The sequence below is a fragment of the Scomber scombrus genome, chromosome 17 (assembly GCF_963691925.1).
Source record: "Scomber scombrus chromosome 17, fScoSco1.1, whole genome shotgun sequence".
NCBI classification, from domain to species: Eukaryota; Metazoa; Chordata; class Actinopteri; order Scombriformes; family Scombridae; genus Scomber; species Scomber scombrus.
In genome coordinates this window covers 11849472-11872127 of record NC_084986.1, presented here as the reverse complement: position 1 = coordinate 11872127, position 22656 = coordinate 11849472, and the positions used below count along the sequence as shown (strand labels likewise).

At 41.0% G+C, this 22656-nt stretch overlaps 3 protein-coding genes across 4 annotated transcripts in view; 2 read left to right on the top strand and 1 right to left on the bottom strand.

Annotated features, from left to right (window-relative positions):
* Positions 1–3685: 3685 nt before the first annotated feature.
* Positions 3686–5239, bottom strand: rhov (ras homolog family member V). The gene is made up of 3 exons (XM_062436759.1): positions 5035–5239; positions 4566–4624; positions 3686–4171 (listed from the first exon to the last, which is right to left on the bottom strand). The coding sequence occupies exons 1-3, from the start codon at positions 5237–5239 to the stop codon at positions 3725–3727; spliced, it is 711 nt and encodes a 236-aa protein (XP_062292743.1). The 3' UTR covers positions 3686–3724.
* Positions 5240–6216: 977 nt separating this feature from the next.
* On the top strand, positions 6217–12558 carry vps18 (VPS18 core subunit of CORVET and HOPS complexes). Its single transcript, XM_062436757.1, has 9 exons — positions 6217–6599; positions 6754–6895; positions 7070–7161; positions 7421–7671; positions 8776–9129; positions 9274–10536; positions 10745–10954; positions 11189–11425; positions 11622–12558. Exons 1-9 carry the CDS (start codon positions 6506–6508, stop codon positions 11916–11918), a joined length of 2940 nt encoding a protein of 979 aa, XP_062292741.1. The 5' UTR covers positions 6217–6505; the 3' UTR covers positions 11919–12558.
* An 870-nt stretch (positions 12559–13428) lies between these two features.
* The window catches only part of ino80 (INO80 complex ATPase subunit), a 36941-nt gene continuing 27713 nt past the window's right edge, over positions 13429–22656 (top strand). The window contains exons 1-20 of one of the 2 annotated variants that reach the window (XM_062436756.1): positions 13429–13489; positions 14762–14827; positions 15259–15450; positions 15717–15868; positions 16108–16175; positions 16273–16419; positions 16517–16637; positions 16789–16994; positions 17116–17169; positions 17329–17532; positions 17656–17860; positions 18263–18330; positions 18412–18633; positions 18966–19046; positions 19475–19570; positions 20471–20530; positions 20677–20819; positions 21648–21732; positions 21864–21981; positions 22168–22253. In XM_062436756.1, coding sequence (XP_062292740.1) covers positions 15299–15450; positions 15717–15868; positions 16108–16175; positions 16273–16419; positions 16517–16637; positions 16789–16994; positions 17116–17169; positions 17329–17532; positions 17656–17860; positions 18263–18330; positions 18412–18633; positions 18966–19046; positions 19475–19570; positions 20471–20530; positions 20677–20819; positions 21648–21732; positions 21864–21981; positions 22168–22253 — 2268 coding nt within the window. In that variant the 5' untranslated portion in view covers positions 13429–13489; positions 14762–14827; positions 15259–15298. Of the gene's footprint in view, positions 13490–14761; positions 14828–15258; positions 15451–15716; positions 15875–16107; positions 16176–16272; positions 16420–16516; positions 16638–16788; positions 16995–17115; positions 17170–17328; positions 17533–17655; positions 17861–18262; positions 18331–18411; positions 18634–18965; positions 19047–19474; positions 19571–20470; positions 20531–20676; positions 20820–21647; positions 21733–21863; positions 21982–22167; positions 22254–22656 lie in introns of both variants that reach the window. The other variant, XM_062436755.1, reaches the window with a different exon arrangement.

The window sequence follows — 22656 nt, the reverse complement described above, 5'->3', positions numbered from 1 at the left end:
GGAACATGGCAACATTGCTACAGTTAAGTCCTGTATGATCATGTATCTTCCCGTGTTTCTTCTTTTATTAACGTTTTTTTTATTTCCCAGATTAACCAATGTTATTACTGGTACAAATAATGGCCAAAACTACAAAAATTAAGTTCTGATAAACCCAAATGACTTCTTACAATGGCAATAGCTTACAGGTTTGTTTTCTATCGGAGCAGCTGCCAGTTGTTCTTGAAAAGTACGCTGATGAGAACCGTGAATCCTAACAGTAAAGTTGCATGCCCTCAAACCAAAACAATGAGCTAAAACATGCTAAAACACTCCATAAAGCTGAGAGGTACTGCAGAGTCAGGTGATCATTTTCTGTGGGTTCATCACTACATCAGCAACACCTTTCACATTTCACTTAGTCATTTGTTTATATAAAAATATTTATAAGACCAGCATTAAATCCTGACATACACTTGTGATTTTCCTCTTAGTATTGCAATTGATCTAAATTCTGGACAAGTCATGGCTGATACCAACTGGTCCCTGAAATCAAAGTTCATCATGGGTCTACTATTGTCAGCGGTGTCAGATGACAAAACACTGGCCCTTCTCTGCGACCTCTGCATATGAGGTCATTAGCCCAAGACGCAGGATGTCCTGCTTTACCCTATTGATAACAGCCGTTCAAACAGGACCTTCACAAATGACTGTGTGATGGACGGCACACACTGACTAATGGCAAAAAGATTGCTGATGTGAGTTTGTGTTTCTTTATGATCTTGCTCATCTGTGACTTACACACCCTGCTTTGGCAATGTTTTATTACCCCTTTCCACTCTGTTTTTGTCTCTCTCCGTCATGTTCATTCAGATTTGCAATACAAAGAATCCTCTGTGTTCAATTTTCTCCAACTCAGGTTGAAATGAACCTTTATAGCCCCCTTTCACTGACTTTTCATAGTCACATGTCACCCCAATGTCAGTGATGTTGTTGAGTTTCATAAACAATGTGCCTTCTCCATTGATGTTATACACCAGTACATTTCTAGTGTTTATTCTCAATGAGAAAATCTGACTCAATCAATATATGTCTTCAGGTCTTCTGAAAAGACACAATCAGCCACATCAATCAGTCACAGCACTGCCAACCCCATCAGTGGTCATGTGGATTGCATTAGAATAGGTTGGCTGGAGGCACAGCTGGAATCCTGAGGTTATTTATCATATGTTTTGACTGAATGATGGTTCAGGAAAAGTACCTGGAGTGGCGATGAGGATTATTCAGACTTCCTGCGGAGACCAGTGCTCACTGCTTCAGCACTTCCGGTGACTCTTTTAAAAAACTCTTCCCTGAATGTAAAGTAGCCTCCGCTATCAGACATGATAAGTGATTGGTTGTGAATTGAGCAGTCATAATATTGCAAAACATGCTGTTCTAAAAATATACATAACACAGGGGCATTAATTTGCACTTCATTTATTTGCATCACATCACTCTGGCATGTAAAAAAGTCACACAGGTTAGATCAGAAGATGGTCATTTTAAGATAAGTGACAGTGATACAAAATATAACAAAAATAGTTTGTGGAGTACAAGAATGCATTTAAAATGTATGTCTTATATAATATTCCAAATGAAAAACTTGACAAATAAACTGTTTTGACAAACACAATAGCATATACATGAAGATAACTTCCACAAGAAGCATAGCAAAGTCTTCTGGTCTCGTCACTTAGGGTGAAGTCAGATAATTTGGGACATCAGGTAAAATGGGACGAATAAGGTTATAGATTTTGAGCTCTTTAAATATCAGCAGCCAAAAACACCAAAAATGGTTATATGATTTTGCATTTTATTAACAGTTTGATTTATAATCAAAATATCTTTCACAATACCCTTTACTTTTTATGAGAAAGGGTTTTGAGTGACCATCCCTTTGTATTAGGTAAAAGTGGGACAGTCACAAATGGGACAAAACATTAGGCTAAAATGAGACATTTTTCTGATGATTTTAGGCTACCAGGAGCCATAAAATCATTCATTACTAGGCTTTTGTGTCCCACTCTGTCATATCACAGGATACAGAACATTGTATTTCATGTAAGCTTTTTTTTTTTAAATGGTTAAATACTTTCATCAGTTCAGTCATTAATTCATTAAATCTTTTAATTTAACCTAACTATTCAATAAAAAATAAAAAAATTCTAGACTAAGTAGACTTGCAAGGAAATTACGCTACAATTTTTACATCATCCGAATTGAAAACAACCATCATTGTTTGTCCCATTATATATTACCAGCTGTCCCATTTTACTTGAACGTGTCATTGGATTGAGGTAGGGGTTTTTGATGTGTTTGGCCCACAGTTTCTAATGTATTTTACTTGGCAACACATTTTCTGTATAGACATATAGCAGAGATCCATAACAAGTTTTGAAAAGGAATAATTAAGGTAGTCTTCAAGATTTTAGGTAGTTTTCTTGGTAACATACCAAACAGTGTTTCAAATTACCTGACTTCACCCTATAAACATTTGTGTACCCACCAGATATTATGACACTATAGTACAAAATATGAATTTCTTTTGCACAAATGTCAGAGGAACGACGTACTTTGTGTATTACCATACAGTTTCAATCAAGCAGAGGCTGTTAAGTATCCTCTAACTGTACACACTGGGCTATTGAGGAGATAAAGAGTGTATTGAGCACATAAACAAAGAAAGGCAAATCAAAAAAGCCAAGACTGGTGGTGGTAGTGGGAGAGTCTGCAGGGTGGAAGTCAAGACTCCTGCAGAGCCTGCTTTTACAGATGCAGATTGATGAGAGACAGGAACAATAAGCCAAAGATTACTGCTCTCCTGCAAGCTTCCACCTCAAACAAGAGGATTTTCAAACAGTTCCCTGTGTCAATCTGTTGGTTAAGATCGAGGTAACACATTTGTTTCTGGTTTGTAACAAACAAATCATCCAGCTGTGCTTCTTTTTCATGATTGTAAGTCATCTGATAAAATTCCACTTTAAAATCAGAGCTGATAAGACTGTCAGACGACTAACGTGGAGATATGTAAGCCACCAACCCAAACCAGCCAGGGGAGCTTTCACATACAGGTATGAATGTGACACTTAGCACTGCAACCTGAACTTGCAGCTGCTGCATATAAATAGGCTGGTGTAGCCAGACAGCAAAAACACAGTAGAGAAGTGGCTAACGCCCATCTGCTCAAACAGCCCTCACACTTTCTGTTTCTCTCTTGCCTGCATTAAAGACTGCAGTTGGCAGCAAAGCACACTATGCAAATTTAAAGCATTTACATGATGTCCATGATGGTCTTTTTTTAAATGTGTGCTCTTCTGATCTATTCTCCCCCACAATTTCTCACTTTCTCCTCAACTAGCTCAACAGTGGCTATTTTCTTCTATTGACCTAAAACAATCAAAAATTTCAATATAATGTAAACAACGCTGCTGTCCTGAGTTATTTCTCATAGTTTGAAACCAGATCCTGGCTGAGACTGACCCAGAATCCTCTCTGCTGTCTCCACAGATGTTAGTTCCCAATGCTCACTGTGCTCATATCTTGTTTCCCTTGCACCATTTGGCATCCGAGAGTAAAGTAAGCCAAATACTTAACAGGGAAGGATGCAAAACTGCCACAGATGGGATGGATGGCATCAAGCGAAAGTAAGACTTTGTAATAAATAAAAGTTCTGTCCATAACCCATAGGGTTAACAGTCTGAGTTCAGACAAAGCAGAAGAACTTCTTCCAGCTGCACCTGGAGAAAGCTTTAGTGCGTCTGTCAGAGGACCTCCTCTTCTTGGCCTTGCGGGTTTTGCTCTTGATGGCCGCAAAGATGGCTGCATCAAACGCCTCTTTCAAGTTCTTTTGCGTGAGTGACGAACACTCTATGTAGTCTGTGGCCCTGATCTTGTCCGCCATGCCCCGTGCCCGTGAACTCAGAACTGGTTTGACATTAGATTGGTCCAGGTTGATGAGGACGTTCACGTCCAGTAAGAGGTCCGATTGAGTCCCAACGAGAATAATGGGTGAGGATGGATTATAAGCCCGGATCTCTGGAACCCACTTCTTGGTGATGTTGTGAAATGAGCTGGGGTTAACCATGCTGAAGCACAGGAGAAAGACGTCTGTGTGGGCATAGGAGAGTGCCCTGAATTCATCAAACTCTTCCTGAATGGAACATGAAGACAAGAAAGTAAGTTAGTGTCAATCAAACTGTGACCAGGTATGACCGAGGAATGAGTGGAAAAGACTGACTAACTACAATGTCTAGATAAGATCACCATTCACCATTCTGGGTGAAATCTTGTTACTGAGTCACAGATAGAATGAAGAAAACATGTGACAGGGTTTGTATCTGCATAGTGCATCCCATATACTATTTTTTAAAACCAGAAACAATCCCATATTATGTTTATAATCACTATAATTTAGTTTAATAATTTATGTAAAAAATAAATGATGAATCACTACTTAAACACTTGTAAAAATAAAACTGTAAAAATTGCCTACATGATTTCTTGAGAAAAAAAACAAACAATTAAACATACAAAAAGAGTCTTACCTGTCCAGCAGTGTCCACAAGCTGAACTTTGACCGGAGATCCTTCTACTTGGACCTGACCTGTAAAAAACCAGTTACCAGTCAGTTTCAATCCACTTGATTTCAGACATATGCTTTAAAACACTAAGTTTCAAACAGCAAAATGACAAACACACATACATCAAATCAAACACATACATTTATAGTTAAGCCCTAATATCAAATGATTATGTGGCAATAAAAACTAAGTGTCAGTAAGCACATTTAATCCTCAGAATGTTTTCAGAGTAACATATTCACACTTATATGGCTATAAAACTTGTAAGCATCATTACTTAGTCCCTAAAGTCCCTAAAAAAAATCGGTGTTATCCCCACACTGAAAGTAAACGCATCATATTTCATGCAGCTTTATGTTATTTCCTCTCTACATTTTTAATAGCAGAAGGCAAGATATACATTCATGTAGACTACTAGTGTATGATCACTCACCGGAGAATACATCAAAGCCAGTTTGTTTGTACTCTGTTGGGTATCCATTGGAAGTATAGCTCACAATCATACTGGTCTTCCCGACGGCGCCGTCTCCGACCAGCATACAGCTGATGACGCCGGGCTCCAGCTCATCCTCCCGGGTGAGCCCGCAAGCAGAGGGGACTCGGGACTCGTGGTAAAAGTAATCCATGTGAGGTGGCATGTCGAGCCGCACATTAAACTTCTGAATACAGACTTGCAGCTGCTGTCTTTGACCTCTGCGAGACTAGATACTGAGCGAGCTGAATAGTAGTGCGTGTCCTACAGCCTGTCTGTCCTGCTTTGGCTGACATGTGAGGTGCGACGTTTTAGTGCAAGCAGGTAGCTAGTGATTTGCATAGACACACCCACCGAGAAAAATAAAAATAAAGAAGAGTTTGCTAGATTAGATAGATAGATGTTTGTTGTTGTTGTTTCAAAGTCTTAATACTACTTCACAATGTACTTATATGATGTGGACCAACATCCACAGACCTCATTGTTTGCAAAAGTTTATCTGCAGCTAATATGAAGTTTCAGCCATCCAAATAAGACTAATTAAGTAGCTATAGCCTATTTCAACTTTACATTCTTTCAGTGCCTCTTTTAGTTAATATACTGCCATATTGCAGCTCAGCGGGGAACCACTGTCTGAGGAACCACAAAGAGGAACTTTTATGGTAAAAAAGACTAAATGTGTCATACATCCACTTGGTATACACACTGGAGTTTGGCCCCTTATTACAAAGCACATTTGAAGGAGATATTTTAACAGCCAGTATTAACAGGGGGAATGACTACAGCAAGGAAAACCTCTTTCAGTTTTTACATAGACACCTGACCCTTGTTTTAAGACATTGTGAACCTATAATTTAATGTGTATAAGAAGTATTATTGAGGTGCAGCTAATTTGAACTTTACAGGCTATATGGGTAGTTCTTATATAAATGTGTATATGAATGCAGTACAGTAGTAAATGCACTCAGTTAAATCTCACTACTGTTTAGTAGTGAGATTTAATCCTACTTTCTTTTTAATTATTAGTTCATGACAACACCACTCACTCTAAAATTGGGCAAACTGCGCCCCCAAGCGCCAGAGATGAGCTCTACATCAAATGTGATCACATGATTCATGGGTCACCTGATTGTCCTGGTCCACCCTGCGTTGTACACTCGGAAGCTATGCTAGTTGTTACCATGAATGATTGAAATTTCATATATTCCGGTGTTTATGCATGCGGCAGTGTATTTTTGCATTTTTATTATCAGCCCAGACGCAGGTGAAGAGAGGAAAGACGCTAGTGAGGTAGTCCTGAACGTATGCAAGCTGTGATAGCTGGTTAGCTGGTTAGCTGTTTAGCCATGTCGTCTTAGACTGTCCGCCTGTCTCTTGAAGAGTAAATTCATTTTCGGGTATCAACATTAGATAAAGAAGGGTACTTTAAACAATGGCTTCAATTCTCGATGAGTATGAGGACTCGCAAAACACCAGGCAAAGTGCGCAGCGCCTTTCAAGTGCCAACATCGGGATAACACATTCAGGTAAGAGGGGGGGCTGGGTCCCTGGTCCCCTCCCTGAAGATGTTGTTTCTGATTAGCTTCATGCAACGATTCTTACCATTTTTATTAGTGTGTATTAAATGCTAACGTATAATGCTTAATGCAGCCATCTTGTTGACTTGTTCCCTATCGTCAGGCTTTGTGAATGTGAGACTTGAGGAAGAGAAGCCAATATTCAACAAGCAGAGGATCGATTTTACACCACCTGAGAAGATAAACCACCTGGCAGTGTGCAACAATCAGCTGTGCATGAGTCTGGGAAAGGACACCCTGCTGAGGCAAATAACACTATCATAAGCATTGAAAACACTGTGTTTGTATATTTTGATTGCATTCGTTGTAGTTAATGACTACCATTCACTGTGTTTAGTATTCATCAACTGTTAACTATTGTTGTGTATTGAGATGTTAAGGGTGCTGATAGACGTGTGTTCATGCTCTGTCCCATCCAGGATTGATTTGGCCAAGCCAGATCAACCTAATCAGACTGAATTGGGAAGAAAAGATGACAGTAAAGTGCACAGACTGTTCCTGGACCCCACAGGTGAGTGAGGCTGCAATGTTAGTAAGTCGGTTGATCCAGATTGTCCTCCTAAAGCATAGTCCGCAAGATCCCTGTCGGCTCTGCCCTCTATCATAATTTTTATTTAATTAGATAAATGAGTGAGAGCAGTAACAACAGTGCCACAGGCCCTCGAATTATGAGCCTGATGCAACTGCAAGATTTATGACTTTACTGTCATGTCATGTTATTTCTTATTAACCACAACAGCTATGCCCTCCTCCATATTCTCCCACTGCAGGCTCCCATCTGCTGATCAGCCTGACCACCAGTGAGTGTCTGTACCTCAACAGGAACACCCAGAAGGTGCGCAGTCTGTCGCGGTGGAGAGGCCACCTCATTGAGAGTGTGGGCTGGAACAAGCTGCTGGGCAACGAGACCAACACAGGACCCATCCTAGTTGGCACCAGTCAAGGCAACATCTTTGAGGCTGAGATCTCTGCAACTGAGGGAAGTCTGTTCAACACCAATCCAGACCAGTACTTCAGACAGGTCAGAGCATGTGTGATCACCTTTAACAATCAGTGTTTAGTATGTGCTCCATGGGGACATTTTATTATTGTGCCATCACTAGATTGATTTGATCTGTGTTAGCTAGTGTCAGCACAGTTTATCATTTTCATAACTGTGGTTTTGACTGTTCTAACTACAACAATATTCCCCAGTCATCTGAATGTGCAAAACTTTGCACTTCAGACTGCAGATGTTGTTTGTACATTTCTTTCTACTATCTCTGTGGAAAATGTCAGGCTCATTCATATGGATGTATTTAAAAATAGTGACCTACATGTTTGATTTCTTCCTGTTCCTCTGCAGCTCACTCAGAATGCTGCAGCTTGAGTTTTAACCAGAACAAAGAGATCAGAGCACATTACTCCAGTTCTAAAGTCTTTACACTGGCTCCCAGTCAGCTATAGAATAGATTTTAAAGTTCTGCTACTGGTCTACAAATCACTGAGTGGTTTAGAATACATGAATGACATGTTAGTAGAATATAAACCCAGTAGGGCTCTGAGATCTACTGACTCAGGTCAGATAGTGGAGCCCAGAGTTCAGACTAAACATGGTGAAGCAGGTTTTAGCTGTTATGCTGCACACAACTGGAACAAACTACCAGCAGAACTGAAATCAGCCCCAACTGTGAATATTTTTAAATCCAGGTTAAAAACACTTCTCTTCTCCTGTGCTTATGATTGAGCTCTTTTAAAGCACTTTACATTTTAATCTTTCATTTGCACTGTATGTCCTTTTAATGATTTTAAATCAAACCATTATTTTATGCTGCAACCTTATATTTAATGCTCTATTCTAGTCTAGTTTTCTACTTTTCTGTTCTTTGGTTGTTGTTTTTTTTATTATAGTGGGGGGTTTTGTTTTTAATTGGATGTTTTAATGTTCCCATGTTTTTACTATTATTGGGTTTTATTTTTGTTTTTCAAATTGCATGTTTTTATGTTTTTTGTTTCCAATTCTTACTGTTAAATGTTTGTTTTATGTAAAGCACATTGAGTTGCCCCTGGGTATGAAATGCATTATATAAATAAAGCTGCCTGCCTTTTTGCATGCAACTAAACAACACTTCTTCTCCTGAGGCAGGTCCACTACCTGGAGGAGGATGGGAAGCCAGCACCAGTCTGTTGCCTGGAGGTTGAGCGAGGCCTGGAGAACAAGTACTTCATCATCGCCACAACCCGCAAACGCTTGTTCCAGTTTGTGGGTAAGGTGGCTGAAGGGTCAGAACAGCAAGGCTACAGCTCCATCTTCAGCCAGAACCAGGATCTGCTGCCCAGTTTCCAGGAGTTCCCAGCTAACATGGGCTACAGTGAGATCACGTTCTATACCTCAAAGCTTCGCACCTCCCCTAAAGCATTCGCCTGGATGATGGGTAATGGAGTTCTTTATGGGCAGCTGGACTACGTCAGGCCTGACTCCCTGCTGAGTGATGTGCAGGTAAACATCCGTGTGTGTGAAAGTTAAAAGACAATAATATTTAATTCTACCCTCCTTACACTCACCTTTGTTCTCTTTATCTTTATGTTTCTCATAATTTCTCTGTGTTTCCTTCCCTGTTTCGTCTCTGTCACAATCACACAGGTATGGGAGTACACCCCGGACATTGACCTTAGTAGCAACAAACCTATTTCCATTGTGCTGACACAGTTCCACTTCTTGCTCCTGCTTCACGACCGAGTTAAGGCCATCTGCACCCTGAATGGACAGGTGGTATATGAGGACGTGTTCCCAGATAAATTTGGTTCTCTTAAAAAGATGATCAAGGACCCTGTTGGTGGGTTGGTCTGGATCTACACCGAGCGGGCAGTCTTTCGGTACCACATCCAGCGTGAGGCCAGGGACGTCTGGCAAATGTACATGAGCATGAATAAATTTGATCTGGCCAAAGAGTACTGTCGTGACCGGCCTGAGTGCATGGACATGGTGCTGGCCAAGGAGGCGGAGTACTGCTTCCAGAACAAGCGATACCTTGAGAGTGCCAAGTGCTACGCGCTGACACAGAACTACTTTGAAGAGATAGCGCTCAAGTTCATCGAAGCCAAACAAGAAGAGGCCTTGAAGGAGTTCTTGCTAAAGAAACTAAATAATCTCAAACAGAGTGAGAGAACACAGATCACCTTGCTTGTCACCTGGCTAGCAGAGCTGTACCTGAACCGGCTCGGTCTCCTGGAGAGTGATGGGAACACCATCATCTTCCAGGAGACCCGTGATGAGTTCCGCCAGTTCCTCAGCACCTCCAAGCACAAGGAATGCCTGTTCAACAACCGCACCACCATATATGACCTGCTGGCCAGCCACGGTAACGTGGACGACATGGTTTACTTCTCAGTCGTCATGCAGGACTATGAGAGGGTGATATCCCACTACTGTCAACATGACGACTACAGTGCTGCTCTGGATGTGCTCTCCAAGCACTGTGATGAGAAGCTTTTTTACAAGTTTTCCCCAGTGCTTATGCAGCATATTCCCAAAAAAGTAGTAGATGCCTGGATTCAGATGGGCAAGCGGCTGGACCCAAAGAAGCTCATCCCAGCTCTGATGAACTACAGCCAGATGGGCAGCACCCAGCAGATCAGTGAAACCATCCGTTACATGGAGTTCTGTGTGTATGAGCTGACTGTGACTGAGGAGGCAATCCATAACTACCTGCTGTCTCTCTATGCCAAATACAAGCCGGACTCTCTGCTGTGGTATCTAGAGCAGGCAGGAACACATGCCTCAGAGATCCACTATGACCTGAAGTATGCTCTCAGGCTGTGTGCAGAAAATGGCTACCTCAGGGCCTGTGTCCTGGTGTATAGGATTATGGAACTGTATGAGGAGGCAGTGGATCTTGCTTTGCAAGTAAGTGATGTATGTTTTTGGGTCAGTATTTTAACATATTTAAACATATTAATAACAAGCAAACATGAAATCTGTATCGATATAATCATATATGGAGTAATTATTCCAGTAATTCAAAGTAATCTTTTAAAAAAAACAACTCATTGTAATCATTGATAAAAGTTGAAAAGTGCCACTAACTGGGTTAGTTACTATTTACTGTCCATAGGTAGATGTAGACTTGGCCAAGTCATGTGCTGACTTGCCCGAGGATGACGAGGAGCTGAGAAAAAAGCTTTGGCTGAAGATTGCCCGGCACGTGGTGCAAGAGGAGAAAGATGTAAAAAAAGCCATGAACTGTCTGTCCAGCTGTAACCTGCTCAAGATTGAAGACATCCTGCCATTCTTCCCTGACTTTGTCACCATTGATCACTTTAAGGTTTGTAACAGTGTTTCCTCACCTTTACATTAATAAGGGAAAAACATGAAATAAATAAAATATAGGTCTACTCTTTTAATCACTTTATTGACCAATCAGGTGAGTTCAGACGATGGTCCCTTATTGATACCAGTTATTAAATTCCCATTCAGTCAGTAATGATAGATGTAAAGATTGCTTAGTGTACGGTTAACATTCAGATCAATTTACCTAATCATCTGTTTGGGTTATCAGGAGGCCATCTGTAGCTCCCTGGAGGAGTACAACCAGCACATTGAGGAGCTGAAGCAGGAAATGGAGGAGGCCACAGAGAGCGCTAAACGTATCAGAGAGGACATCCAGGAAATGAGGAACAAGTATGGCGTGGTGGATTCCCAAGAAAAGTGTGCAGCTTGTGACTTTCCACTGCTCAACAGGCCCTTCTATCTCTTCCTGTGTGGACACATGTTCCATTATGACTGCTTGTTCCAGGTAACTGTTCAAGGCTGCTTCCATACAGCTTTTTCACTAATTCAAAGTGGTAGTATTGAATCATCAATATGTCTATTTTATTTTATTAAAAAAAATATTAACTTCTGTTTTAAACTTTATTTAAATGTTTTTTTTAAGATGTTATAGCAGTGTGGTAATAATTCCCAAATGCCCATTTTTTTCTTCCACCTTCTAGGAAGTGACCCCTCAGCTGTCAACATATAAGCAGAATCGTCTTGAGGAGCTGCAGAAGAAGCTGGCAACATCCACACAGTCATCCAAGTCTCGCCACCGCCCAGCGCCCAGGGACGATGGAGACACTTCCAGCCTGGGGAAAGGCAATGCGGGCACTAGCCGCGAGCAGATAAAATCAGACATTGATGACGTCATTGCGTCTGAATGCGTGTACTGCGGCGAACTGATGATCAAGACCATCGACAAGCCTTTCATTGATCCACTGAAATTTGAGGAGGAGAAATCCAGCTGGCTATGAATGAGGCCTCCCCTCCTCTCACTGTGAAAAGACATGTCAGCCCACCATCCATATGTCAGTGAAAATGCACCATCCGTAGGACAGATCCATTTAGAGGATACACACATCCACCTGATTGCCTGCTGGTGGTGACTACTACTATAAACTGTATCAGCTTCAGTTATTCTCTACAGAGTGCACTTATTTTGTTGACAGTACTTTAAGCTGTTTTTAAGATCTTTGCACTTTGTATGGGAGCTTCTAGTGAAAGATACACAAGTGTACATTGTGGACAATGATACAAGACAATATGGTAATGTAAATTGACGTCAGGGTTGCACAGTGCTCACACGTGCCTGAACCTATAATTATAATGATGATTAAAATGATTTGAACGCTCAAATCGGATATAACTGCACTATACATCTATTCATTGCATTACATTATGCTCTTGTTTGGTCCAAAAATGAAACATGCACTTAGACAATATTTGTTCCTCCAAGCTCGGCTCAGCATCTCCACTCTACAGCTCTGTGTTTATCTAAAAAATCAAACTGGGTAAGATTAACAAACTCTACATGTATTGACTGTTTTGCAATTCAGTTCTGTTATATTAAAGCTTGTCAGTTCTGATCACTCTGGTTGTTAAATGTGCAATAAATATTTAACAAAGAAATGTCAGGTTTTTTTAAGCAGTTGTAATGAGAAAAATAATTCATCAGTTTCTCGGAAGGGCATCTGCAGCTCCCTGGAGGAGTACAACCAGCACACCTGGGAGCTGAAAGAGGAGAATGAGAAGGCAAAGCATAATAGCTACATACATGACTATACTTGTGCAGCACAAGGGAAAATGATGTGTTGAAAGAGTATAATCTGTGCAATATAGAGATTTAGCAAGGTGGGAGGTTTGGGTGTAAGCTTTAGGCCACTGTGACAACAAGCATGATTGTTTGGATCCCTACCAGCTGCATGAGTCTGCTGGTGTCATATAATCATTACCACTGTGGATGTTAATACATTCATATATACAATTATATATTTTTTTCATAGTTTACTGTGTTTAATGTTTTTTTTCTAAAATAATTGTCATATTTCTCTGTGGGTGTCCAACTGCCTCACCTTGTCATGGATGTACAGCAGCTTACCTAAAACGGAGTTCCCTTCTGATGACGTAAGACGTCGCTCGGTAATCTTCGCCATGAGCAGACACTATTAATCGACTTCGGAAATTCATCGACACATTTGTAGTACTTGAGCATATGCACCCTGGTACGCCATACATTTTCACAGTGTAGTTAATTGCATGAAAATCAAATACTGCTGGCATTTATCGGCTGAGTCTTGTCTCCGGAGACGTCAAAGAGCAAGCGTCCCTCTCTCTGGGATTGATTAAAATGCCTGCTCCTTGCTGTACCCTCGCCATGGCGTCGTGTCTCTGCTCTCTCAGTAACAGAAAGTGGCCGCCTCTCCGCTGCTGCTGCCGACTCAAAGCTCACAGACTCGCTCGGCGCCTCAAACCGCCATTTTGGAGTCAGAGAACAGAGAGTCGGCAGCGGCGACGAGAGACGGCAAAGGGGGGACACGGGGCCGAGGTGAGAGACTCCTTGGTGGTTGTTATGGCGAAGGAGCAACGGGGGGAAGATGGCCGGGAGGGAGAAAGAATTAAAACATGGGGATCATTCGTTCACCAAGGCGACCGAGTCCCCGCTCGGGTCCGCAGCGAGGCTACCAGAGGCGCGGGCAGAGGGCCTTGCTACGGCCGCGACGCGACTAGCCAAGCTAAAGAAACGCTATTAAAACGAATATATCATAATAGATTGTTTAGGCAGGGAGGTGGTGGCCTTAAAGAGACAGGGCCGATTTGAATACTTCATATTAATGGTGTGAGAGGACGTCTGTGTCAAAGCGTCTCGGTGTTTCATATGCTAACCATAATGATGAAAAGCTTAAAGGCGAGTTAGCAAGGAAGCAGTCGCTCTGGTAACAAAGGCTCTAAAGGATTAGGAAAACGACCACCGACGCTCATTTGATATAATTAATTAGGTTTACTTGAAGCAGTAAACTGTCAGTGTGACCCTTGACTATCATTGATGGTAAACTAACGGTCGTTAGCTTGCAAGCTAAAATAGCTACAACCCTAATGCATCATCCAAGGTGGCTAACGCTAGCTCGGATTTGCTAACTAGCTAGCTCACCTTAACATAGCGACATGATAGCGACATAAATATGTTAAGATTGGCACAGCTTTCACCCTTTCCCCCCCCCCCTCATTAAAAAAAACCCCTTCATGCTCTTGTTTGACTTTAGTTCTTGCATCTTCACACACGTGATGTAGTGAACTTGTCTCATAAAAGTCAAGTGAATATGTAACATAAAGAGGAGTATTGACTCAAGTTTATCATGCAGCTGTCAGAACAATCACATGTGCGCCCAAAGAATTACACGCTAAACTCAAATTTGGGTGAAATTAAACTATTTACATTTGAATATGTCTAGTTTGACTCGTTATTAAACTTAAGTGCCATGAAAATTGTATGCAATGCAATGGCTAAACTTACATATTTATTGTTTATGATACAAACAAGATTGGGAAATTAGGGGGGGAAATGAAGCTATTGTGCTTAAAAATACATTTAAAGTACAATTATCTTAATAAGGAACGTTGCACATTTTAAGTTATAGTAGTAGTGTGCTTTTAGATTTTTCATGTGTGAACAAACTATGACAAAAACATGCTTATTTAAAAATCATTAGCTCACAATAAACAAACTCCAAATAAACAGAACCACTAACACATCCATAGAAAAACTTTATTATTGTCTTTTGGACATGTGTTTGTGACTGGGGATTTCTTTTTTTTGTAGGGTTTTTTTACCTTTGTCTGACCATTAATCTTGGAATCAAGAATAATGACATTCCTTACTGAGAAGGTAGGTCCACTATATATACATATACATATACATATGATACACAGTGGCCCATGCAGGCACCAGACTCAAAGCCCAGCCATTGGAGGAGAGCAGCCTGATATTCTGTCTAAATGGCTATTTCATTACCATAAGAGGATCTGAGATATAGATGGTAGTAGAGAGGTCTATAGCCAGGCTAGAAGGAGAGCTAATCTGGATTAGGAAGGCAGAGGAAAAATTAAGCAACTGATTCTGAGCTTCCCATGAACAATTTACAAATCCTTTGAGTGGCATGAACCTTCATACTTAAAATTCTGGCTAATATTAAGGTGCATTACTATAAAACATCAGGGATGTTAGTTGTCTTATAGTCTTCTGTGCTGCTTTTTCAGACCTTGAATTGTCTGCGTGTCTTATTTTCTGTCTCCTCTACCCCACTTGTCTCCCTTCAGTAAAAATTCCTGCCCAGCTGGGCAGAGGTATCCGTGCTGTATGGCGTCAGGGCAGGGTGGCCGGCTGGATGCTGGAGCATCAGGGAGCTCTGGCCTGGCCAAACCTCTCTACCTGCAGCGTTTGGAAAGATCCCTGAGGCTGGATAGCTTCCTGCGCCACACTGCCGCAATCTTCAACAGAGACATAACCAGGTACAGACAAAGAGAGTTGGGGATGGACACACACTTGTTGCTCTAAGACACAGATTTATTTCTGGGCACATTATGGATCAGTTTCAGTAAGTGCTCAAGTTGAAAGACAGCACTTGCTTGAATGTGGACAAGCCAAAATGTAATTACATTGTATCCCTCATGAATGCAGTATTTATTCAATCACACTCATCACTAAAAAGAAGAATACAAATATACAGAATGAAACGAAGAACACTGGGCTTACAGCTACATATTTCATGTTCTAGTGATGACAGTGATGACAGCGATGGTGCACTGGGAACAGGCCTTTCCCTGGACCCCTCCACTCAACATACAGCTTTGACAGTGAAAAGTGAGCCATGTGAGCAAGGGGAAGGGTTGGCAGAGGGTAAGCCGCTCAATGGAGTTCTTCTGCAAGGTAAAGGTAAGATATATCCATCTCTCTTCTTGTATTTCTTTCTGATCAGTCTGCCTTTGTCACCAAGCTTGTGTCATGCTCTGCTGAAATGTTTTCATTTATGTTATTGACATATTACTAAACAAGCACACCACTGCTGCTGCTATTTCCCTGCTAAAAGATACGATTCGTAAACATTCGTCCAGCAGTCTTCGTCAATCTGCATATGTGATGATTTACCCTCTCTTTAAAATCCACAGACCAAAAGGCAGATAAAACAAACCTCTACAATTTCTCAAAGCTAAAGAAGAACAGGAGATGGCTGAAGGTATAGAACATCTTACTGTTGTGTTCGCCCTCTTCCTTACGCACCATTACACATCCCTCAGCTTCTTTTAACCACATTCCTCCTCTGTCTCCTGCAGAGTATCCTGTTGAGTGACGACACCACAGATTCGGACACAGACTCCGATGACTCTGACTTCAGTTTGTCCCGGGAGGAGCTGCATGACATGCTAAGACTACACCGTTACACCAGGCAGCATCAGAGCAAATTCCACAGTGACCGCGAGGTACACATACACACAGAGTTAAATACTGCACCTAATGATATAGAAAATCCTCCTGATTTATTTTTGTCTGATTTATTTTTGTCTGTCTCTTCTACAGCTTCACCAGTACCAGTTTTACAGCACTGGACTCCTCTCTACTCATGATTCCTTCTATGAACAACAGCGCCATCTATTGGGCCCAAAGAAGAAGAAAATCAAAGATGAGAAAAAGTTCAAAGGTAAAGACAAAAAAACCCAACCATTTATTAGGAATCTTTTGCAGTCGTGTCAGTGCAGCAAAGCAAAATAATTGGGTAATTGCTGGAATAGCTGGCAAGATTAAAAATGTGTTATCATTAATTTGTTATTATTAATTTGTTCATCTCTTAGCCAAACTGAAAAAAGTGAAGAAGAAAAAGAAACGGGGAGAGGGAGATTTTCTGGACGAGGGGCGGCCTTATGTCACCAAGATCTTCGCAAAGTTTTCCCACGATGCTCCGCTGCCCATGGTGAAGAAGAAACATCTTACCGTTGAGCAACTTAATGCACGTAGACGCAAGGTGTGGCTCACCATCGCCAAAAAGGAGATCCCCAAGGTTAGTACGCATGACACGACGAGAAGAGGTAAAAAATTATGATTGTTTTTTGGTGAAGTGTTCAGTACCATTTTTCCAAGACTTATTAGTCTCAATTGTCCTATTTATACTTATTTTGCAGACTTTTAAGCAGAAGACCTCTGCTAAGAACCTTGTCTTGACCAATGCTAAAAAGGTAAGTCCCGGTCAAGCATACACACTACCATGGCGTTTAATTGTATCAAAACTTTCTGCTGATGCTTGAAACTAACTCTTTATTTCTTGATTTTTGAAAGACTAAATTGAAGCTCCAGTACAACAGTTCAGCTGGTTTTGTTTTTGTTTTTTTCCCCAGTTGGCTCACCAGTGCATGCGAGAGGTCCGGCGTGCAGCTATCCAAGCCCAGAAGAACTGTAAAGAGACGTTACCTCGGGCTCGCCGGCTCACCAAGGAGATGATGCTTTACTGGAAGAAATATGACAAAGTAGAGAAGGAGCACAGGAAGAGGGCAGAGAAGGAAGCCCTGGAACAACGTAAACTTGACGAGGAGATGAGAGAGGTAAGTGGAGAGGAAGGTGCCATGTTACATAAAAACACACGTTTTAGAATGGTTGGAATGTGGGATATATTAACCATCTTTAGCAGTGATACATAAACATTTTTTTGTCTTTGTCTCTTGCAGGCCAAACGTCAGCAGCGTAAACTGAATTTCCTCATCACCCAGACAGAACTGTATGCTCATTTCATGAGCGGTAAAGCCAGCAAAGGGGGTCCAGGGGGAGATAAAGCTCAGGAGGAAATTCTGAAAAAGCTTGATGACAGTGGGGCGCAGAGACAAATTGACATTGGAGGAGGCGTTATGGTCAATATGGGACAGGAGGACTATGGTATGAACTGCTCATTCAAGTTTATTCTGTAACTGGAGCAGAGTCAGTTAATAAGTGAAAGTTGTATGTCTCTACCCACTGAATCACTTTTAGGGACAGTAGGAATATATGTGTAATTAATTCTATTAATTTAAGTCTGGAAACTACTGTAAATATAATGCAGGTCGATTAGGGCCACTCTTTGTTAACCAACAAATAACTCATTGCTACCCATTACAAATTTACAATTGGTAATGACAATTATTTAAAATTAATTTTCTGATAATAATTATTAAAGAAATTGCAGTATTTATTTCTTTTAGAATGTCAGTCTTTCTTGCAAATTTTCCTTTGGGTATGTGTAGTGTGATGTTGAACTGGAATTTATGGTTTTATGCACAAACTGTCTGTATATGATTTCAGATAGTGAATACTACAAGTCCCAGGCCTTGAGGAACGCTAAAGAAGCCTACAAGATTCATCAAGAAAAAGTAAGTAGATAATTCAGGTCTGATTGCACTTCCATATACACACAAACTGCCCCAGTCTAACTGCCAAATCTCTCCCTGCAGACGCGAATGTTTGACGAGGAGGCGAAGGACAGCCGCAGTGCATCTCTCCATGCAGCTGTTGCATCGTTCTCAGGCGCCGGCTCCGGATTTGGAGAGAGCTACAGCCTTGCCAACCCATCCATACACGCAGGTGAAGAAATTCCTCAGCCCACCATCTTCAACGGCAAGCTCAAGGGTTACCAACTCAAAGGCATGAACTGGCTCGCCAACCTCTATGAACAGGTACCACTGTCCATCTAGCTTCCTGGGGGGGAATTAAAAAAAATATATAAATCTGTAACCCTTAATGTTTCTCTTAGTTGTTTTTTCTTTAAATATAAAGGTTGGATCTGTTAATTTTGTAGCTAGAAGTTTGAAATGCTAAAAGAGTTCAGTGCTAATGTTTTTGTCAGGCTACACTTATGTCATGGTATTACAACACTCTGGAGTTTCTTTTAGTTTTACAGTTATTTCAGAGTGTTTTTTTGGCATTCAAGTGATTCCATATTATTTTCTTATTTATAAACATTGACTGTTTTATTTTTTTCCTCTGTGTTTCTCTCTCTTTTCTGTAGGGAATCAATGGAATCCTGGCAGATGAGATGGGACTTGGGAAGACAGTCCAGAGTATTGCCCTGTTGGCCCACCTAGCAGAGGTGAGAGAGCACTGGGCCAATGGGTTTCACTTCCGAAAAGCTTTGTGGAATATCCAATTGTCTTTGCTGTTGTTTCTGACGAAGGAAAACATCTAACCCCCAGATTCTTTGTGCACCTGCATCCTTTAAAAGAGTCCCTAGTTTCTGGCTCTTTGCAGGTGTTGGAATAATTCATTGAATGAGTCATATGACTTATTTCATTGTTGTGAATAGCTGATTTGCCCGCTCTTTAGATCTCTCTTTCTCTCATCGCTCCAAAGGGAGCGAAAGTAGAAATCAGGGGAAATGGGAGCATTTCAGTGTTGAAGTATCGCTGACAGGAAGATGCATGCTGTGTTCCTCCAGATCTTCCTGTTATTGGGTGCTCACACAAAGACCACCTGTTGTTGCGGCTGACCATGTTTTCTCTTTTCTGTCTCCCTGCACAGAGAGACAACATCTGGGGTCCATTCCTGATCATCTCTCCCGCATCCACGCTCAACAACTGGCACCAGGAGTTCACCCGCTTTGTGCCCAAATTCAAGGTGAGGATCCATGACACTGCTAAATGAGCACGTCAGCGGAAACACCTGTGAAAAACATGTATGCAGGAATACTGGCGTCCTCATTTCTACTGTTTACTGGAGTCTTTTTCACCCCTCTAATGAACCCAGTGCAGAGTGGCTTTTGTGAGAAATGCTGAGAAACAATAGAAAGCAAACACACTCAGGATAAAGTGCTCAGAGATGCAAACATTTTTAGAACTGCTCATTAGAGGGCAGTATTGTATTAGGATATTTATAGCATTGCCTGGTTTAAAACGTAAGAACAAAGTTGTGTGTGTGTGTGTGTGGGGGGGGGGCTTTGAAAAAAATCTTTTGGCATGCTTTTAACAAACATTCGACAGGCTCTTGCAAGCTAAACACCATTTATCAAACCCATCAGCCATGCTTCAATGCACACAGATGCACTCATGCACAGTCTAATATTCTTAACTCCATGTTGTGGTCAGCACTCAAGTATGCCCACTTTCTCAGCTAGTTTAAAACAAAAATCAATTCCAGTCTGTTTTGCTAATGAAGTGTGAAAAGACCATATTACACAATTTGAAGATAAGCTTCCTGCACACTCAAAGCAAGACTGACTGAAAACAATGGAATAACAGCTGGTGTGGATTGATGTAATGATGTGTAAAACTTTTCACATCACACTCTACATCAACAGCTTTTGAACTGAAGCAGTGATTGATACATGATGCTGTGCCTAAATATTTTCTCTGGGAACATCAGTGTAGCTCGGCATGAATGTAAGCGATTTGGAAGAGATGAGTTTGAACGTAGATCAGGGGAAATAGAATCACACAAGTGATGATATCGGTATTATTGAATATGTGGATAGAGCCACTTTTTCCTCCTTGTTTTTAACTTGACTGTTTTGTCCATCAGGTGTTGCCATATTGGGGAAACCCTCACGATCGCAAAGTTATTCGGAAATTTTGGAGCCAGGTAAGGAGAGAAAAGATGACAAAGCTGATGATACATTGTCATGAAAATGTGGCAGTGTGTTGTGTTGTCAGTAAATTTTATTTCTCAGTTCTTTTCTTCTTCTAGTCTGTAACTCTTTCTCTCTCGCCATTTGTGTACACGTTTAGAAAACCCTTTACACTCAAAATGCACCATTCCACGTGGTGATCACAAGCTACCAGCTCGTGGTCCAGGATGTCAAGTACTTCCAGAGGGTCAAATGGCAGTACATGGTTCTGGATGAGGCCCAGGCACTGAAAAGCAGTACCAGGTAAAGTGATAACAAGGTGGCTCGTTTCGTGTAATTCTTGATTCCAAAACAAATCGCAGGATTCCTGTGTGTTATAATGTTAACAGGAAATACTTCACAGTATTTACAGATTTACAGATTTATTATACCTGTCAGTTATGTTGATACTTCTCCAGAGTGTAGAGGACCTTAGTGGCGAATTTGCATGTGGCAGCACCCTCACAATGAATGGACTCCAATGTACTAATTTTCCATTTCCCCCCAAGTCTTGTAGATTGATTGATGCAATTTTCCTACTCCTGATTCAACCACTCAACCACTTTTCAGCAGATAAAAACACCATCCAAAAGACTTTTCTATAATTTGGCTTTATACTGTTTTACAAAACTATCCAATAAAAACCTAATTTTTTTACCAAAAACAGAGTGATACCAATTAGTTTTCAAGTCTTTACAAGTTGATATCTTTATACTATACTAGTAACACGGATATACCCTGTTAGCTGCTGGATGTTTGGAAAAGCAAAGTTTCTTTTAAACACATTTAGTAAATTATGATTTGTGAAATTGCCATCAGAAACAGAGTTTGTAATTAACTGCATACATGCAGATAAGAGATACCGTTCTTTGAAACAAAAAGTGTGAAAAACTGGGGGAAAATATAGTTGTTCATCTGTCCAACAACACAAGTATACGTCATTTCATGGACACTAGCCAAAATGTACAAATTTAGTCACACAATGTTCTCAAAGACTTGGTGTGATTGTAGTAAGGCAAGTATTAAATACAAATAATAAACTCATAATTTTTACACTTTATCTCCAGTCACCATTTCCCTTCATGTTTTTAGTGTCCGGTGGAAAATCCTCCTTCAGTTCCAGTGTCGAAACAGACTGCTGCTCACTGGGACGCCCATTCAAAACACAATGGCTGAGGTGAGTTTTGTGTGTGTGCGTGTGTCCGTGCGTGTGTGTGTCTGTCTGTCTGTCCGTATATCTGTCTGTATGTTTGTACATGCAGTTTGTGCAAGAACTGTTGACAACTGTATGTTATTATTGTATCTCAGCTCTGGGCCCTGCTCCACTTCATCATGCCTACACTGTTTGATTCCCATGAAGAGTTTAACGAGTGGTTCTCTAAGGACATTGAGAGCCATGCTGAAAACAAGTCTGCCATCGATGAGAGTGAGTATGACTCTTAGCTCCTGAAGAACATTTTTTCCATGGCTACGTTTTTCCTACTCTTTCAGCCAACAACATAGAATATTTTTCAGCTCACTTGTTAGGAAATAATATTGTTTGTGTGCCAACATTTGTGCTCACTGTTGCGTGTGATATGTATAACACAATTGTTCGATGTTTGTGTTTCAGACCAACTTTCCAGACTGCATATGATCCTAAAGCCTTTCATGTTGCGCAGGATAAAGAAGGACGTGGAAAACGAGCTTTCGGACAAGGTACGAAAGAACTTTACTTTCTGTGTTTGCTCAAACTAAGTTTCTCTTGCACCATTAAAACTTAAAATCCCTCTCCTCTCAAAAATCAGTTTTGCCCATTGTTCCTTCAGTTTGAAGTTTGAGCTTCACTTGTATGAAGTGAATGTTGTGTGTGCAAAGTTTAAACTGGAAACGTCATCTGCAGAGGGAAGAAAGTTTCTCTGTACTAATTAAAGTCAATTTAAAAAAAGGGTTTTAGGGGTGGGCTTAGGGGCATTTGTAACATCACAACTGGTGTGGAAGCCAGTCATAGTCCAGTATGCAACTTGTGTGTGATGTGGAAACTTGAAGCAACCAGTGCACACACACTGAGAGTGGGTTTTTTTAAAGTGAAGGAGGAGACATCTTTTTTCGGGCAGTTAAA

What these genes read in the sequence shown, in the direction of transcription:
- rhov (XM_062436759.1), bottom strand. Translation starts at nt 5,239, where the DNA reads ATGCCACCTCACATGGATTACTTTTACCACGAGTCCCGAGTCCCCTCT. An exon ending in TGGCTTTGATGTATTCTCCG is followed by an intron (nt 4,625 to 5,034) that starts GTGAGTGATCAT and finishes GGTTTTTTACAG; the next exon opens with GTCAGGTCCAAGTAGAAGGA. An exon ending in TTGTGGACACTGCTGGACAG is followed by an intron (nt 4,172 to 4,565) that starts GTAAGACTCTTT and finishes TGTTCCATTCAG; the next exon opens with GAAGAGTTTGATGAATTCAG.
- vps18 (XM_062436757.1), top strand. Translation starts at nt 6,506, where the DNA reads ATGGCTTCAATTCTCGATGAGTATGAGGACTCGCAAAACACCAGGCAA. An exon ending in GGAAAGGACACCCTGCTGAG is followed by an intron (nt 6,896 to 7,069) that starts GCAAATAACACT and finishes TGTCCCATCCAG; the next exon opens with GATTGATTTGGCCAAGCCAG. An exon ending in CCCTGCTGAGTGATGTGCAG is followed by an intron (nt 9,130 to 9,273) that starts GTAAACATCCGT and finishes ACAATCACACAG; the next exon opens with GTATGGGAGTACACCCCGGA.